Source organism: Camelus bactrianus, chromosome 15, assembly GCF_048773025.1.
Source record: "Camelus bactrianus isolate YW-2024 breed Bactrian camel chromosome 15, ASM4877302v1, whole genome shotgun sequence".
In the NCBI taxonomy this organism is placed as follows: Eukaryota; Metazoa; Chordata; class Mammalia; order Artiodactyla; family Camelidae; genus Camelus; species Camelus bactrianus.
In genome coordinates this window covers 25,923,731-25,942,720 of record NC_133553.1, presented here as the reverse complement: position 1 = coordinate 25,942,720, position 18,990 = coordinate 25,923,731, and the positions used below count along the sequence as shown (strand labels likewise).

The following is an 18,990-nucleotide window of genomic DNA, read 5'->3' as shown; positions in this document are numbered from 1 at the left end:
CACCTTCAGATAAAAAGCAAATTCAGTAATCTCAGAACGTAGATCTGTCGAAAATAATTCTAGCAACTCATATTTGTACAAAAAGTAAAGACTGACCACAGCTTCTGCACACATTTCACATTTGATCCTCACAATTTAAGGCGTGATTTTCATTCCATTTTACTGGTGATAGTGTGGCCAGAGTTCATGCAATTCCACAGGAATATTCGTGCTTCCTAAGTCTTCTCGTAAACCAAGGGTAGATATATATGCATGTGTGAATTGTTTTATTTATTAAGGTGACAAATAGTTACAAGATACTTATGTGCTCATAAAGATCTCAGGAAACAGGAACTGCCTGGGAAAACAGCTCACTTTCCCTTTCAGTTTTGATACTGTAACTTGCCTGTCGCTGTCACAATAAACACTGGTGCTTGGGTTCACCTGGGATCTATTCTCCTAAGACCCTGGAGTTGCTTGTACCTTATCAGAGCATGTTATCTGCACAAGTGTCGGTGGATGTCGTGTTACATACCTCCCCGCTTAAAAACTTCCCCCAAAGCTGGATTTTGATCTGATTGATCGTAATGGTTCCAGAGGAACTATTGAGCCATTACAATCCATCATCTAAATGATTACAGAGGGATACCTAAATCTCTTGGTTATTTGAAAGCTCTGTACATGCTTAAAGGGGGGTCAAATGAAAAGACCCCCAGTTGTCCACAAAGTAGTTACAGGAAAGCTTGCGCTGGAAGCAAAAGTTCGCAAGTACTAAGTAAATTACATTTTTTAAAAAATGAGGTCACTTTTGTGTGGTTGGGAAGTGAGGAGAGGTGAGGTTCATTTTTTATCCCAAAACACCCCAAAGCAAAATGGGCCACGTTCTAGTTAATTTTCTGGAAACTGCTCAATGTTCACTGCAAAGCCAGGCTGGGGCACTTTCCTTCTCAGTAAGCAGGAGTCGGGAGAGGGTCTGGGGTTGGGGCCGGGAGTCCCGCAGAGGCTGTCACCAACCCAGACTTGCCCAGGAAAGGCGGCAGCGGCGAGGGCTCCCTCCGCGACTGGGGACAGTACAGCCAACGACTCGGTGCCGCGGGCCGGCCCGAGTATCGTTCCATGCTGGACCCCACCGGCACTAGTGGCGACTAACTCGGACCGGGAGGCCTGGTCGCTCCCGTGGGGGCATTTCCTCAAGGCTGCTCGGTCCCAGACTCCGGCGCCCGCGATTCCTCCCGGCAGGCGGCAAGCGATGAGTAGGGGAGCCGTAAGGAGCAGTGGTGGAGTTTGCGCGGGGTCTGGTCCCCAGATGGAGCCCGCAGGTTCAAAGTGAGCAGAGGCTGCAGCCGCGGGAGGCGAGTGCGCTGGACGCTCAGGAATGGGATGGGCGATCAGACTGGAGTTTTGCCACCTTCACTGGGCTCCGAGGCCACAGGGCGATTGGGTCCAACAGACCTAGGACGTTTACCACATTCGAACGTCCTTGTGAAATTCTAAATGAATCTGCCTTCGCTGAAAAGTAACCTGGTAGCCCTTAGGTGTCCTGAGTCTTGCTCTCCTCAGTCTATCTAAGCCGCAGTCCAGGCGCAGTGTGGCAATATGGACCCAGCTTAGTCTGATCAACTTCTAATGAGGGAGGGCATGCCCCCTTTGCACCCCTCGCACAGAGCAGCAGGGGGTTTCTTAGCTTCTTGGGTTTCTTCCTGCATGTGGGTCCAAAGGGAGCTAGGATCTGATCGGTCTCCACTGGAGACTGAGGTCAGGGTTTTGGACTCACCCCCCTTGGGAGCACAGATTGGGATGGAGGACTCTCCAGCAATTAGCAAATCTTGGAATTTGTTATCCTGGCTTTCTGGGGTTGTTCACTGTCCGAGACTAGAAGGAATGTCCTTGAAGCCAGGTGTCTGAAACAGGCCCAAGGTTGGGCGATGCCACTGTCCTGCACCTCTCTCTCATCTTGTCCTGTCATACCTTGCAGACCAGCTCAAGTGGAGGCCACCCGAGAGGCAAAACCTGAGAGGCTGGGCCATGAGGGGCCAACTCCAGCCTTGCATCCCCATCTTGCCCTACACCTGCTAAGTTCCTGGATTTGGCCTGAGTCAGGATCAGTTTTCCAAATAACCTGGCCAAAGTGGCATTAAACAATCTGGTTGCATGACCCTTTCTTTAGGATCCCTAAATACTCTCTCCAAGAGCTCTTTACGGATCCTACTTTTGTGGAGATTTCTAGAAGTCTTTGAGACATGTTGGCCAAGGGCCCTGATTCAGAGGAAGGCAAGTGAAAAGATGGAGGAAGCACAATTACATGTGTGGAGGTCTGAGCAAGAGATGGGGTTTGTAAACCGCAGAAGGCTCCATCTTCTTTGAATGTCCTCTTCTTAGGGAACATTTCCCATGTGATCTGGACAGCCAGATGCCCCACTGTGAAGGACTCTGGACTTTTCATTGCTGGTAATGAAAGCTCCCAAGCTTTGTCTCCTAGGAGAGCCTGAGACTAGTGCATACAGATTCCCTGGCCCAAAGTCCCACTACCATCCAAGAATGCCCTGCTGGACTTTCCTTCCAGGCCTTCTTCTGCTCTTGGAACTTGCTGCCTTGGAATCTCAGGAAAGGGAGTGATCTCAGCTCCCTCTGTTCCCAGGGGGCCTCCCAAGGGCCAGAATGTCTCCCCATGCTGGCAGTTACTAGGATTCCAGCAGCACAGGCAAATTTATATGGGTCCCTTACTCTAGCACTAACCTGTGGCAGGGGGTGAGTGCAGTCCCTTGGGGCGAAGGCTGCACCCCTTTTTCCAAATCCCTGCCCAAGCCAAAGTTGCCTAGGAGCTGGAGGCCAGGTTCTGTTCTAAAGGTCTGGGGATAAGACCAGGATGCCTATTTCTTCTGGGGCCATTTCCAATTACCACTTCCGTAGGTCAGGGAATCAGGACTCTAAAAAAGTCAGCTCAGACTTGCAGACTGAAGCTGCACAAAGTGGACACAGTGCCAGTATGTTAGAGACCCACTAAGGCCAGGATCCAGACCTGAGGGCTCAGAGGGGTCACTGGGCAGCAGCCTTAGGGCAAACCCCAGGAGTGCAGTGGTATAAATCTGGACCCACACAAGCTGGAGAGCCCAGCTCCTCCTCCGGGAACCCAGGGCCGCCTGTTTCCGAGAGGTGGCCAGGAGGGTTGTGGGCTGGGGTCAGCTAGAGGTCAGCGCTCAGAGCCAAGCAGTCAGGAGGGTACCAGCCCTCTCCCTAAAGCATAACCAGTGAAGACAGAATTTCTCGAAGCCAGAACTCTGACCCCGCTTAGATCCTAAACACCACTTGAACCAGGTCCTTGGACTCAAAGGTCCTGAAGCTGAAGAACTTTGCAGTTTGAATCGCGTGCCTGTGCTGCTCTCTTCAAACTCCCATCCAGGAATGAGAGAACAAATGAATGCATGATTAGAGGGTGTGGATGCTAGGTTTTGGGCCCTAGGAAAATAACTTTCTTGACCTCCTACCCCCACCTTCTGCCTCTGATCTTTCTGGCGAACTACATAACCCAGGGTTTGGGGTCAGCCATGGGCATTGGGATCTGGGTTACCATCCTAGCGCTGAGCAATCTTGGATGTCCAGGAGCTGCTCCACACCAGAAGGGGTTTTCGTAGAAGAGGCTACCCTGCCGGGGCCAAATTGTGCTGGAGCCCAAGCTAAGGCGCAAGGATACCGATGCACCGCCTCCGCCTCCCTGGACCTTGAACAGGCGGTGTCTTAGGCGCGCAGTAAGGGGATCTCGAAATGCGCGGTTTCAGCCCGATTTCATCTGCTAGAGGATGTTTCCTGTAGTGCTCCTGGGGTGATCTCGTGGGCTTAAAAACGCAGAAAAGATCGCATAGGACTGAAGAGCAGGGGACACAAGTCCCGGGAGGCCGGGACCAAGCGAGCGCCGCTGCCAAAGTCGGCTGCCCGGGTCAGCAAAACTTTGTTTCTCGTGCGCAGGCGCAGGGCAGGATGGTTGGGGGGGCGGCGTGGAGGGAGGGAGGAGAGGAATCCTGAGGCAAGGGGAGGGGGGAGGGGGGAGGGAGGAGGGAGGGTGGTGGATTAAAATAAGTAGGCGGCTCGGTGCTAAGGGGTGAGTGAGTCGCAGCTCCGTCTCTCCCCTGTACGTTCTCAGCGGCTCCGGGTTCAGACCCACCGTAGGAGCCGCGAGAGAGGTTCACCATCGCCGGGCCGACAGGACTCTGGGGCCGCAGAGCGCTCCCGCGTGTCGGGCGCTCCGAGTCCTAGCAGCCGGAGAGGGGCCGGGACTCTAGAGCTCCGGGGGTGCCTGTGGAATCCAGCGCCTCTGGCTTCCTGGGTCCCCCGCAGCGAGAGACCCAGAGACGCGCTCAGCACCCGGACCACCGTGGAATAAGGTAACTGCAGCTCTGGGCACCCCGGCTTGGCTAGGGGAATGCGGGCAGGAATCCGGAGTCTCCTGTCACAGCGCGTCGGGTGTCTCCTCTCTCCATGTCTCGGAAGGAAGCTCCTCTTGCCTAACGAAGGCTGCAGCACCTTTGTGAGAGTGAGAGCAGCTGCAGCCCAGGGTGGTTGAGGGTGCTGGCTCAGGGACTTCCCGCGCGGAGTCCTCGGCCTTTGACCCCGGGGGATGAGGGGGCGGGCCTCCACTACTGCCCCCAGCGCGGCGGGGCTTCGTGGAATCCCAGGCGAAGTGCCGTGGACTTCGGAAGTCAGCCTATGGGCCGCCTCTGAGAAACCTAAGCAACTTCTGCGGGCACAAACTTTCTCGAGACGCGCGCCTAGCTCAGCCTGACCTAACTTAGCTGACCAAGAAAGAAGAGAGAGTAGATGGATGGCCACGGCCACAGCCGCCCGCGCCAGGGACAGGTGCATGCCCCAGCCGGGTCGCGCTTTCGTGCGAGTTTGTCTTTTGCGGAGTTGCGCTCAGGTATGGGGTCGGCTGGATCCGGGAGCACAGGGCTGCGTGCCTGACCCCGCCTCGCACTTGCGCTCTGACTTCGGAGTGTTCTCTATCCTATGATTGCTCTGTGTGGTCAGGGCCTGGAGCGTAACGTGCGAATGTCCCCGCGAAAGGAAGCATGCAGGGGGCGCGAAAACTACTTCCCAATTAGAGACCCGCACGCTGCAGTAGCGGAAACACTGTGGAGCCGCGGGTGTCCCCAGTTTCGGGCTTGGAAAGGAAGGATTCGTTTGCTCCCTTGACTGTCTCCCTTCAGGAGAATAGGTGGGAGCAGGAGGAGAGAGGGAAAGAGGTAAGGGGCTGCCTGCTGAACTGACTTCTCTCCTGAAACTTCTCTCCTGAAACTTCTGAAATGAAAACTCACAGCAAGTCCCTTTTCAGCATCTCGGCTACTGGCGCGGCAGGCTCTTGGAGTATAGAGTAGCTGCGACGGTTTCTTTGTTGCCACAATTTGGTAAATTTCACCCGGGCTAAGAGCTGCGCGCTGGCTCTTGGGAACAGAAACCACGTGCAAGGTTAGTTAATCTACCAGGTTCACGGCCTCCTAGAGAACAGGGGGCTGGCAAGGACGCGGGGGACAGGGGGGCGGGTGTAGGGCGACCAGTGTGTAGATGTTCTACCCAAGGCTCCTTGAAGTAATTGCGGTTTCAATATGATTGGGCAGGAGATCGCTAAGGACGCAGTGGGCATTTAAATGCAGCAGGATTGCCGCCTAGCCGAAGGGTTCGTTCGATCTGTTCGTTGGGAGAATTAAACAGAAGTATCCCTTGCTGGTCAGTCCTCCCGCCGAGGGTCCAGACGCCTGTCACCGCGGTGATTCGATATCAAGGATGATTTTCTGGGGCTGCTGCTGGGCTCCTCCAGGCGCAAGCTCGTGGAGCTTGCTCCGTCCTCATTAATGCAAGCAGTTAACTTGCTCACGCTCAATTAGCCCTGAATAAACCACTTTAATAGACTCTGCACACTTCATTAATGCCCGGCATAGGGCTGGCGGCAGACCCGGGGTTGGCGCTCCACCGCAGAAAGTGTACAGTGTCTGCACCGCGCGGAGACCCGGGCTTGGAAGCGCGAATTGCGATTGTTGCGCTTAGTCGGCACCTTTACCCGCACCTTCCAGGTTCCGAGGTCCAAGCTCCTTGCCGAATGGATGCCTGGCCTGGGGCCTGGGGAGAGGTGTTTCGTCTCGTGTTTAAAGATCTAAAGCGTTCACGCTGGGGTTCCGGGGTCAGGGCAACGGGAGCCAGCGGGGCTGGGCGTTTGCTCTTCCTCTCCGGCGGGAGAGGCGAGTGTGAGGCTGTGTTTTTCTCTTAGCTGACCGCCTGAAACCGGATCGTGCATTCGGCCCATTCTTGGTAATACTAGTGTAGAAAGCCACGTTTCGAACGAATTTCGTCCCCGGGAAAGTCGTTGGCGAGAGCCTGGGGAGCCCTGGCCTCGGAATGCGGCAGAAAATAAACTGGCTGCGCCGCTGAGGAAAATAAATTGAGTGTTGGGGGAAACAAGATCGGGCAGATAGCCCGGAAAGGTTGGCTCCCGAGAACAGTGTCGGCTGCAAGCCCCCCCTCCCTTTACGGAGCCCAAGGTCTTGTCCGTTCCCGGGGGTGGGCGAGGAAAGGCCAGGTTAGCACGTGCGGTTGGTGGGACCTCCCGCCCTGCAAGAAGGGGGCTTGGGCTGGGGCTCGGGCCCGGGTGCAGCCCAGCGTCCAGCGCCATCGCCGGGGATGGGCCGAGCAGCTAGAGGAGCCAGTGGAGGGCCCGGCGGCGCCCGGCGGGCCCCGGGGAGCCAGAGATAAGGATCTGATTTCCAGCGCCTGAAGGGGAAGGAGAGGTGACAGCAAATCAAAGAGTGCTCACCTCGCCTAAGTCTGGGCAGACCTTTGAAGTCACCTCTTTATACCCCCTCCCCCTTCCCAACCCAAATAGGCTCCAGCTTTCTCTCTGACCCAATTCGAGTTTTACTTCGTCGTGTCTCAGCGCTGTAGGATGGTTTCGGGTTGTCCCTGGTCCGACCCCTGATCCACACAGTAGAGAAGTGCGGAGGCCAGGGCACTGAGGCCTGGGTCTGAGCTCCCAGATTTGTGCCTCCCTTAGTCCGGAGGCTGCATTAATTGCTGCGGTCTGACTTGGTTTTTATTCGACTGCTACTTTAACCTGCACAAGCAAATCTCTGCAGGCTCTCGGTGTTTTGCACCCTCCACCCACGGCTGAACCACTTTCCTGACCTCCCACCACACAGCGAGTTGACCTTCCCCAGGGTTTCCAAGGGAAAGGGTTTCTCGGTCAAAATTGTCCTCTCTTTTCTGGGGAACAGCACAGCACTGCCCTCTCATTAAAAGCTTCCCAGTAGTGAAAGGCAGCTGAGTCTAGGCCTGAGCCTTAGGGGCCTGGGCTCAGGATAAGCTAGGCGGGGTAGTGTCCAAGTGAGCTGTGAAGGAGGAAGCAGAGCAGGGGCCTGCCCATCCCAGGGCTGGGGACTCACTGCAGTTTGGAGGAAAGATCTGAAGAAGAGAAGAGGGAAAATAAGGAGTAAAGGAAGGAGGGCGAGTTGAGACAGGCAAAGGAGAAGTGCACCCCAAGCACTCTGCTCCCACAGGGACACCTTGAGTTGGAGTTCAGCACTTCAGCCTCCCCAGGGCCCCTGTGTCATGTCGGCTTTCTTTCTTCTTGTTTATGCCTTCATTGGACAAACCTGAGTTAGGAGTGTCTGGGAGGCATCGACATGAAAGTTCTCTCTACAGAGTCCAGACCTGTCCACAGTGGCTGGGGACCCTGACTAAGGGTCAAGGAGGCCAGGAGGTACCAGCCTGCTCATAACATCAGCACTGCTTCCCTCTGGCCTTGCATTTGGAGGGTGCATAGCCCATAGCAGCTGAGGCCCAGCCTCAACTCTCTTGCTCCCTGGCAACCCACCTGGCCAGGGTCCCACCAGACACACAAACATCCTGAGAGCCCAAAGGCCCTGCCTCTCTTCTCTACCAGGTAGGGAGGATGCTGAACCCCCCTCTTAGGTGACTGCCAGTGTTTGAGTTAGTAAATAATCGTGGGTGTCAGTGTCTTCGCAGAAACGAAGGTGATCCATCCCCAAGGGCTATGGAAGGGAGTCCGCGCGCACACAGCTGCAGAGAGGGTGGTGTCAGAAGGACTCATTAATAGTGAGGCAGAAAAGCAAACTGGAGGTCAGAGTTGAGAGATGCAAGGAGAAAGATGACGTGGCTTCTAGAAGCCAAATTGAAGGTCAGATAGTAGAGTTAATGCACAGGGCCGGGGAGATGTGTGGGTTTATACGTGTGCTGTCTGTGAGGCTCTTTGTAGGTGCAGTGTGATCCTCTGTGTGTGTGCGTTTTTGTGCTCCTTCTGCTTCTTGTATTTTGTTTAGGAGCACAATACTGGTCATCCCAGTTTATCTTTGCACCTTGTTGTCAACTCTGCTTCAGAATGTGTGAATCTGTGTTTATCTGTCAGTGTGCATTTCTGTGTTTGTTTATCTGCACATGAATGTGTAAGTGTGCTTCCAAGTTTCTGTTATCTTTGCAGGAGAGTATAATTCGGTGTTGACTCAGGCTTGCCTGGATGTAAGTCTTTACATGCCAGTTTCCCCGTGCTTCTGCCTTTCTCAGTGTCCTGTACACGGTAGACCCTCATTTTAAGTTGGTTGTTTTGCATAGGATTTAGTTTGGTTTCTGTATCAAGTTGTGTGTCTCTGCCAGAGGCCATTTGGAATGAGTCCTTGGATAAGAGAGGGTTCCTGTCTTCCCTGTGAGGGCAGTGAGTTCCATGGGTGGGGTCTTAGACTCCCAGCTCCTGCTCTGGGGGACAGAGAGGGTGTGGTTGGGCTGGAACTCAGAAGGAGGGCACCTACCCTGAACTTCTCTTTTCCTCTCCCCCTTCTCCTCTCTCCTTTTCCTTGCAGATCGAGATTGAGAACATAGTGAGACTACCGCCATGGGCAGCAAAACCTTGCCAGCACCGGTGCCCATCCATCCATCCCTTCAGCTCACCAACTACTCCTTCCTTCAGGCAGTGAATGGCCTGCCCACGGTACCCTCGGACCACCTGCCCAACCTGTATGGTTTCAGTGCATTGCACGCTGTGCACCTGCACCAGTGGACGCTCGGCTACCCGGCCATGCACTTGCCCCGGTCCTCTTTCTCCAAAGTGCCCGGCGCCGTGTCCAGCCTGGTGGACGCGCGCTTCCAGCTGCCCGCATTTCCCTGGTTCCCTCATGTCATCCAGCCCAAGCCCGAGATCACCGCTGGAGGCAGCGGCCCCGCGGCGCTCAAGACTAAGCCGCGGTTTGATTTTGCCAACCTGGCCTTGGCCGCAACGCAAGAAGATCCGTCCAAGCTCGGCCGCGGGGAGGGTCCCGGCTCCCCCGCCGGTGGGCTGGGCGCCCTCCTGGATGTGACCAAGCTGTCCCCAGAAAAGAAGCCCACGAGGGGACGCCTGCCTTCCAAAACCAAGAAGGAGTTCGTCTGCAAATTCTGTGGCCGCCACTTCACTAAGTCCTACAACCTCCTTATCCATGAGCGGACGCACACAGACGAGCGGCCCTACACCTGCGACATCTGCCACAAAGCCTTCCGGAGGCAAGACCACCTACGAGACCACAGGTGCGGTACTGGGGCGGGGGGAGGCAAAAGAGAGCCTTCTGTCTGCCTCTTGCTCACCATCCTCCCTAATGAGGAGGTTCTGAGACCCCCTGCCGACTCCAAGCCTCCTGAGTTTCCGGGGTTCCCCACATCTCGAATGAAAGCATACAAGGCTCAAGGAAGGGTTCCTGGAGCATGGGTGGAGAGAACATGGGATGAGTAGGACTTAAAGTCCCTTCAGGCACTCATAGCTTCCTCCATCCGCGGCGCTTGTACAATAGAATTTTCTGTGGTGATGGAAAGTGTGACACGTGACACGTGTGACAGTTGAACACTTGAAATAGGCAGTTAGTGTCACGGAGAAACTACTTTTTAGTTTACTTAATTGTAATTTTAGTAACCACACATAGCTGATGGCTACAGTCCTGTACAGCATAGCTTCAGCAAAGTGTCCCACCCAGGTCCCCTCACTCACCTTCAGTGTTGACTCAGGCCTTACAAGGAGGCCGTGCTGGGCTCTGGTCAGGAAGACAGGGGTCGATCAAGCTGGAGCCCTGTACTGCTCAGACGAATCAGATGTTGCCGGCGTCTCCTTGGTCTCCCTACTCCACCCCCAAACTCAGCGTTTGCCCGCTTCACACTAGGTACCCCACAACCTCCTTTTTTTTTTTTTTTTTTGAGGTTAAGTGCCTCGTTACAGTGGGAGGGGATCTTGGACAACTGTTTATAACATTGCATCATTTTGCAAGGATTAATTCGGGGTCTGTTTTTGCCCTCAGATATATTCACTCCAAAGAGAAGCCTTTCAAGTGTCAAGAGTGCGGGAAAGGATTCTGCCAGTCCAGGACTCTCGCTGTCCACAAGACACTACACTCACAGGTGAAGGAGCTCAAAACCTCCAAGATCAAATGCTAAATAGAGCCTTCGGGTCACCAGGACCCTGGGTCACGCTGCCCCCTCCTCCAGAGGGTCCAGAAGCCGAAGGCGACTCTGGCGGGCTGCGGGAGGGGCTCCCTGGACCTTCCCCCACCCTAAACGCGTCCCCTGGGTCCCGGGCGCACGCGGAACTCCAGAGCCCCGCCTCGGGGCCGTGACCCCGGCCGCCCGGGCGGCTCCCCCAGGACGCGGCTAAACTCTTGGCCAAAAGGCGGTACTCACGTGGCGGAAGGGAAACTGCATTAAAAAAAGAACGAAAGCTTCGCGGAGCCGCAGCGGCGCCTCTCCCAGAAGTATTACTTTTTCTATTGTTATTTTATACGTTTTCTTTATTATTTTTTTCTTTGACCATATAAGCTTGTAACTCTAACTGCGGAGAGAGAGAGGGGAGAGGAAAAGAAGTTCTGTGCTCTCGCAGCTTCCACCCCCCTCCTCCCGCCCCATCCTCACCCCCCCCCCCCCCCGGGAGCCTGCAAAAGTGTAATCCCTGTATCTGCTTCAGCCGCCCGGCCCCCGGAATCCCGGGCCGGGGAGCGCCCCTCCCAGCTCTCGCCGCGCAGGGGGCGGTGGGCTCCCGGACTCCCACGGCGGGGCGGGGGCCTGAGGCCCCGGGGCTGGAGGGGGCCTGGCCTCCGGCTCCTCTGATCCGCTGCCTTGTCACCGCGAGCGAGCAGCCGGCTAGGAGCAGGGCGATGTATTGCGATTGGCACTTTATGCTGACCATCGGTAACGGACATTTATCACTGGAGTTTTTAAAAATATTAAATAAACGGTTATTTTACAGGCATTGCAGGGTGGGTAATTTCCCTCCCAGACGCAGGAAACTGGGTGGCTCCTTTCTTTGTGAGGAGCGGGGTTTCGCTGCCCACTCCTACCTGTCCCATTACCGGAACCTCCCCCTTATTGGGGTTAATGGGTTGGGATGGGTGGAGAAGCCCTCCTCTCTCCCCGTGTTGGTCAACCTCGGACCCCACCCATATTGATTTTCTTACTTTTCCCTCCACTTCGGCCTTAAGAGTCTCAGTCTGCCCACTCCTCATCTCCAAAAGGCTCCGAGTTTAAAAAGAAGCCAAGCCTGCGGCCAATACATCGGCCGTAAAAAATCCCAACATTGCCGGGTGCTAGGGTAGCTTAGGGTCCACCAAGGGAACAGAAGGTCACCTACCTCGCCAACCAAGGGCTTCCCTACTTGCCTGACGCTTCTGCTTTGGGGAGGGAAGGAGGCGCCCTCACGGACAGTCTCAGACCAGTTCATTCCCCCGGGCCCCTAAACGCAGCTGCAAATACACAGTCACCGCAGCCTCCCCCAAACCCAAACCTACATCCCTTCCTCCGTTAGGATCCGCCTGACACAATTCTGTGGCCGGGGCTTGTCCCTTGCCCGGAGCCCGGCTCTATGCCCGCAAAGATTCCCTGCAGTTTTAAAGCCTTGTCAGGAATGGCGGAGGCGGGCGCCCTGGGAGGCCCGGGAGTTAGGAGGAGAAATCTGAGTCCGCCCTCCACAAGCTGAACCTTCCCTGGGGCGCCTAGTTTTCCCACAATTAGAGGCCAAGCCGCCGGGGGCTCTCCTGCTTGGAGCGGGGCGGGGCTCCCTCAGCTCCGGCATCCAGACCGCGCGGCGGTGCAGGCGGTGGCGCCCGCGGCCTTTCCCGAGCCGAGCAGGGCCTCTCCGGCTTTTGTGCCCGACGCTCCGCGGCCACGGAGACCGCTGGGTCGAGCTTCCCTGCAACAAGAGACCCCAAATCCCAGCCTTAGGCTGGGCTCTTATGTCTGAGAAAACGAGTCGGGACTGTAGGAGTTAAAACGTTCCAGCCTTTCACTGCGCAATCCCCACCACCTCCTCTGGGGACGCCTCCTCGCCCTCGGCGGGCTTGAACTGGGCGATTCGGGAACCCAACTGGTCACTGTAGCCTTGGCCGGGACGGCAAGAAGGAGCCCTGCCCTCAGCATTCGGAGCCACGCTGCCCCCTGCTGGACAGGCCTGGAGGGGCCGCTCAGGAATCGGGGTCCCTCACTGCGTCCAGCGCACAATTGGGAATAACTCTCAGCCGCGGTCCGGGTCTGCGCCTGGTCTTGCCCTTAAGCTTTTCTTGACTGGTCCTGGGGCCCACTGCGAACGAGGAGCAGGGCGCTGCCGGTTCTGGATGCCGGTTCTTGCTCAGCTAGATGAGCAAGATCCCAAGCTTTCCTACCCTCAGGTCCAAAAGGACTCTGCCCAGGAGAGAATGGAGCCCAGATCCCAGAGAACTGTGATGGCTGGGCATCTGGAGGGAGTTTAGTCAGTGGGTTTTGGACTTCGACAGTTTGGGCCCAGGCAGCATAGGCTGTGGTATGGGTCGCCCTTGGCCCAGGCTTGTGCTGGGGCCCAGGGCAGAAAGCGACACCCGTTTACTAGCCCATTGTGCTGGTTGTTCCAAGATGACGACAGTGTGTGGACACACACACACACGCACATACACAGCCACTACTGAGAGTTTTGGGCACCTCTGAGGACCTGAGAGAGAGTGTCACTTAGTCCCTTCACTCTTTCTGGGGTTCTACATCTTCCTCAACGATTGATTACCGACCACTGCTGCCCCATGCCGCTCACATTGCACTGTCTCCCACCTCCCTCAGACACGCAGAAGCTCTGTCCCCACTCAAGACTTCCTAAAGACTGAAACGAGGAGGCTTGCCTGCAAGGGTTTTCCTTGCTGGTCCATCCACTTCTGGTACCATGAATCCCTGCCCCTCCATGCCTAGGCCCTCCCACCAAGAAACGTTCAGTATCAGGGGTGCATCCTTGAAAGAATGAATTCCTAGCGCAGAGGGTTTGGGGGGGGGGAGTGGCTGTCCAGAGACCTCCGTCCTTTCACAATGTCTCTGCTGTGATTTGGATGGACTCAGAGGTCAGTTCTCAGTGTAGTTTGCTGCAGTCCCGTGACTGCAGTGATTTCATAGATTATACAGTACTAGCGACTGCGAGCAGAAAGGCAAACCTGGGCTGTGGGCCACCAGACCGCACACAGGCTACAGTTCCTTGGTGGTACTCCATGGGTCGCATGAAAAGGCAATGAGCCTGTTGGAAATGCTGGATGGGTTTTATTGCCTGTCCCATTGCAGGTGGCCATTTTCCCCACTCTAAACCTCTGGAAGAACCCCCAACACATACACACACCTACCCCACACCTCGTTTTCAGACATTAAGCATCTTTGGTCTCTGGTTGCCCAGCGTGCCTGGGGCCGGTTTTCAGGAGTGAAGGAGATGAGAATTCAGCAGGGATCATTTCCAAAGCTGCTAGGCCTGCAGTTCGTGTCCAGGGCAGGGGAGGGGGCGGGGGGGCTACCCGGCTGGACTTCTCGGCTGGGCGGAAAGCGCGACAGACTCTAGTGCTCGCTCTAGGAAAAGATCAGGAGAGACCTGGGAGAAAGAACAGCCTGCAGAGGCTTCGTTCAGGTTCCTTCTCCTCCTTCTGGAATATAGCTACGGGTTTGGGCTGCACGAAGGGACGTTTCCTTGCTGACCTCCTTGTCTGGAGATTCAGGGCTAGTACAGGATCCTGAGGAAGGGCGCGGGAGAAACGCGTGAGATGGCCTAGGGCTCCCTGACGTCACCTTATCTCCAAGAACGTGAGATCTGTGATATCATCCCATCCCCACCCCTGGAACCTTGGTGTACGGAGAAACCGGCTCAAAGTCGTCCCACCCCACCTCCTAGAGCACTAGGGCGCTATGACGTCAGGGCATCCTCTCGCTGACAGTGATGTCACACAGGTCTCTGGCAAAGCGCAAGGGCTCCGCGACGTCTAGAGCTGTATCTCATTTACGTACTTCCATGACGTCACATTGGGCCCCGCCTGGAGCAGAGACACTACTGCTCCTGTATTTCCCGGTCCCACCCCTCGAACCCTGCCCATAGACACGCCAAGAATCGGTTCGTCCTCACGGACAGGATCTGCAGACCCGAACCATTGGAGGTGCCTTTAGTGAAGGCGGGTGCGCAGCGCCTCCGCTTCCGGGATCTGGAGGCTCTGAATGCTCTCCCAGCCCGCAGGGTTTCAGGGCACCAGATGCCACGGGAATATTCGTCCCGCCCTCCCGGCTGGGTCCTACCCACCAGCCTCCCCGCCCACTGCGCAGGCCCGGCGCGCAGGCGCAGAAGGAAGTCGTCGCCCTGAGCAGTGGTTGCTGGAGCGCGCTGCTCCGCGGAGGTTTCAGGCGGTCGGTCGCTGCCGACTTCCGAGTCCCACTTTCAGGGATGACAAACTCGGGGTGACACTGGTCTGGCGGGCACACCTAGCCTTCGGCGTATGTGAGATGCCGACGAGGAAGAGGGCAGCTCCGGGTTAGTGCGGGCTGGAGCTCCTTGGATTTCCTGTGGCGTCTCAAATCCAACGCAGCTGTGGTCAGACCGAGGTCCCTGGGATTCGAGCCGGCAGGGATGGTGTGACCGGGCCCTGCTCTAGACCAGAAAGTCCAGTGCGTCCCAGCCTTCTCGAGCGGGGGCTCTGAGGCAGAGGTCTTGGCCCCCAGTCGGGCGGAGCTCTTAAAGGCACACCTGCTGTACCCATCCAGCCTGGCTTTCTGGGCCGCCTTCACAGCCAAACTGATGGTTGGGCCCAGTTTGAATCTGTTTTAGATGAAAAATTCACTACAGACATGAGATACTAGGAAGGGATCAAACCTCATGTCAGTGGCAGAGGAAGAATTAGAAGCTATATTTCCTTTGAGGCCTGAAGATCCAGTTCTGTCTAGCTTTTTCTGCTACTCACAAACTTTGGGCAAAGTCCCTACGCTTCTCTGAGCCTCATAGTGGGGATAATACTCTTCCCACTTACCTCAGTCAGTTAATGTAGAGGTCAAAGTCATACATACTTTCTCAGTCTTTTTTTTTTTTTTTTTTTTTTTTTACTGCTTAAACCAAAATCTGGACCTTGATGTGTTGCAGAACCACTTGGGCATTTATGAAGCACCCTGTCAGAGTATTATTAGAAATGCTTCTCTCAGCATCCTGAAATAGCCTGCTTCCCAAGCTGCCTTATTCTTAGAAGAATCTTCCTCCCACCTTCACTATATTGTAACCCAGGGATCCTGAAATGGGATGGAAGAAGGGTATCTCACCTGGACTGGTGGCGTCCTTGAACCCTCTTGAACCTCTTGGAAAACTTGAAAGAAGCCTTTTTTAAAAAACTGTCTGGAGACAAATGGATTAATCAGTTCACAGATGATCGTTATGTTTGGTTGGGAGAGGAAGTCGGGTGACAAAATGTAAGTGTCCTACTCACCACTCCTTTGAGACATATACTTAGGGAGAAAAAATCACCCTGGGGCAGAATGAGGTGTGGGGTAGGGCAGGGGCCTATGTATGTGGCAGGTGTCACTGGGTAAGTAGTAAGGGTCTTAAACTCTGCAGACATCCCCTACTACTTCTCCTTTGGAGTTGTGCTTTCTTTGACTTGTGCTAGAGTGTCCTAGCCTGTAGAAACACTAGTCACACAATACTATTCCATGGATATATTTGCAGGAATGTTTCTATCACCCAGCCACCCAAGCCCTGGCCATGTGCTGCCATTCTTGGCCGTTTTTCCTGCCCAGTGCTGGTTCCAGCTTCAGCAATAAGAATATAGAATAGAACGATTAACCCAGAAAAGTGGAACGGTTTGAGATGAATGAAGGATTAATAGGTTGCGAGTTTTGTTTTTCTTTTCCAAACGCTGAGCTGGCTCTTAGCAGCTCAGCCATCTCTGGGGAGGTATAAAGCATAATTAATTTATTTTTAATGTTTGGTTTGATTGAACTCTTTTTCTAATGAGATAAGATAAGGAGTTTGTCATGACAAGGGCAGGGATGGATTGCTTTTTGTCATTCACAGGAGTGGGTGCCACTTGGAAACTTGCAGGTGGATGGTGGCGTGAGATGAGAAACTTTACAGGGGATGTGAAAGAAAACTAGAGGAGATGGGACAGGAATGGCTAGATTCTTTGCCACTTGAAGGACCAGAGAGGGAGAATGAGCTTCCAGAGAATACAGGCCTGGCCTTAAATGTTGCGATTTCCTTGGGAGGTTGGTTGTTAGTTCACTTCTTATTGACCTGGGTCAAGAGCTGAGCGTGTTTGTGCAGTCGGAGTTCAGAATATCTTCAGTTATCTCACAGCATATGTGGCTCCTCCTGTAGGCTTGCAATAGGCCAAGAACCAGAGCAGATGTCGTGCGGTAACTATCAGGAACAGTCCCTGTGGTCTTGTCATTGGAGAGATCAACCAACACTGAAATATTTAAGCAGATACTCTAAGGCAGGTAGGGTGGCTTGAAGAGTTCTTGTCAGCTGTTAACGGGGATCTATGTGTCATAAGAACCACCTTTTTAATGATAAGGTTCATATCTAATGTATTTAAAAAATTTTGCCTATTAATTCCTAACTTTGATACTTAATGTGTTAAAATCTCCCACCATGATGGTAGAATTGTTATTTTCTTGTAGTTCTAGTGTGTGTGTGTATATATATATACATTATGCTATGTATGTACGTATATATGCTACACACACACACACACACTGTAGTTTTAGTTTAGCTATAACCTCTTCAGTTTGACTCACTAAAACTGAGTGTTTTATTATATTGTTTATAAAAAATATCGAATGTATCTGGTGGCTGGGAGCATGGATTTCTTGTTTGCTCTTTGGTTTTCAGATCATAATTTCAATATAAATTTGTGCATAGAATTTTAAGCCTCATTAAATTTTTGGCAATGGAATTTCAGGAATCTCTCCAAATCTTTCTAAACTCTTAGTTTAGCTTCCTTTACTGCCAAAGTATTTCCTAAAGGGGTAGGGTTTTTTTTTTTCTCTTCCAAAATTGTGCCTTATAGATTTCTTACCTTTGCTTTGGTCAGGAAGGGAAATAATTATTAAACAAAACCTTTTCTTCAGTTAATATTATTTATTAAGATCTATGACTTATGCCAGAGAACAGGCTAAGTGTGGGTATTATACAAATTGAGATCAACAGGCCTTGCTTTATCCAGATATATGTTGTTATAACCTAGGTTCACTTCAGCAAGTCTGGCCAGATGTAAGCAGATAACGTGGATAAAAGGGACCGGGAGACAGGAGACCTTTGTCTCAGCACAAGTTTTATTGCTGGACTTTGCTGAGTCACCTTCCTCAAATCCCGCAGCATCCCATGGCCTCAATTTCCTTACCTGTCAATGAGAATAAAAATACGTCTCTTCTAACTTCTAAAGTTTTTGTCACAGAAAATTTAAATTTGTGCCATAAATATAGATAATATTGCTAAAGGTTATCCACCTCTTTTTATTTATTCTTAAAAAGTATCTGCAAATGCTCCCAGTTTTTCTGCTGCTTTTGGTCTCAAAAATGTCTTAGGGCAATGAGAATCAGGAAACTGCTAGATTAGCTAAAAACGATTTCAGACTTCATCTACAAGGGTTGACTGTGTCCATTTTTGCTAGGAGTGAGAACCAAATCTATTTTTCTCTCTTTAATACTCATTCTTTAGTTGTGGGGCAGCTGGTTATGTCACCTCAGCGGACTAAGGTAGAAGCCTCACAGGTCGTTTACAGAACCGCTCAGCAGACATCCATGGGTTGAAATAGCTGTAATTAGAAAATCAATGCTCTCCAAGTAAGAAAAATGACAAAAACACAAAATTTGAAATAATGAACGCGAAGGTTTGAATCATAAATATTTATTTCTCGAGAAACAAGGCAAACTCATTTCTAGTTTCAGACGGAGAGGGCTCAGTGGTAGTTTGGCCACACCAACAGTGCCATGTCAAAACAAGAATTTCTGCATAAGACCGTCTGTGCATTATGCATAAGACCATAAGACAGGGACAAGAAGCCCTGTCACCACCCTCATAGTGGATAGGATCTCTCCCTCCATCTCTGGACTGGTTCTGAAAACATCCCTGCAGATTTTATCTTCTATTCATAACCTTCAGACTCTGAAATTTGGGAGTGAGCCAAAGCTAGGTGTTACACGGACTTTAGCTGTGGATGTTAAGGTCATTTCACAACTAGTTGCAAAGCACATTTTTGACTGGCAGAAAAAAATGCAAAGCAATGTTTAGAGTTTTCTTTCTGTGTGTGATATTGGTTTACTTCCCTGCCACATAGATCACTGTGAGGAGCGCGGTGGGTACAGGGCAGGAGGGTGTGGAAAGTGAGTTTCAGTGGGGATCTGCTGGCTGGCGTAGCGTCGGAAGAAGCCAAGTGAAACCATTCTGCCCTTTCCAGCTTGTGGGTGTCATTGTTCTCCACAATGGGGTGATCCTTCTCAGCCTGCTTGGCTGATACCAGGTTCTTGGAGGCTCCCAGAAAATCCCCATGTAAATGTGCAGCCCAAAAGGTGGGTGCACAGCTGAGTTTGTGCCTCACCCGGCCCTGGGGGCATGCATCCCTCTGGCCCAGGAGACATGCCTCTAGGTTGTGCAAAGAAACTCTTACTTAAAAGTATTCCCGTTGGTAGGATGATTTCAGAGACATCTATGAGAATTTCCCTCCCTTTGAAAACAAACAGACCCTCACCTGCATCCCTTCC

At 53.1% G+C, this 18,990-nt stretch overlaps 1 protein-coding gene and 1 long non-coding RNA gene across 17 annotated transcripts in view; both read left to right on the top strand.

The window, feature by feature from the left end:
- The first annotated feature begins 4,038 nt into the window (after window positions 1-4,038).
- On the top strand, window positions 4,039-11,236 carry OSR1 (odd-skipped related transcription factor 1). Its single transcript, XM_074341703.1, is given in 4 exon segments — window positions 4,039-4,358; window positions 8,835-9,534; window positions 10,293-10,404; window positions 10,406-11,236. Coding segments are annotated over 3 exon segments (1,020 nt in total). The 5' UTR covers window positions 4,039-4,358; window positions 8,835-8,866; the 3' UTR covers window positions 10,646-11,236.
- Window positions 11,237-14,121: 2,885 nt separating this feature from the next.
- Window positions 14,122-18,990, top strand: part of LOC105062943 (uncharacterized) — a 283,500-nt gene continuing 278,631 nt past the window's right edge. For 15 of the 16 annotated variants that reach the window (XR_012499244.1, XR_012499234.1, XR_006722070.2 and 12 more), the window contains exon 1: window positions 14,122-15,696. This is a non-coding gene — a long non-coding RNA (uncharacterized LOC105062943). The remainder of the gene's footprint in view (window positions 15,697-18,990) is intronic. The other variant, XR_012499237.1, reaches the window with a different exon arrangement.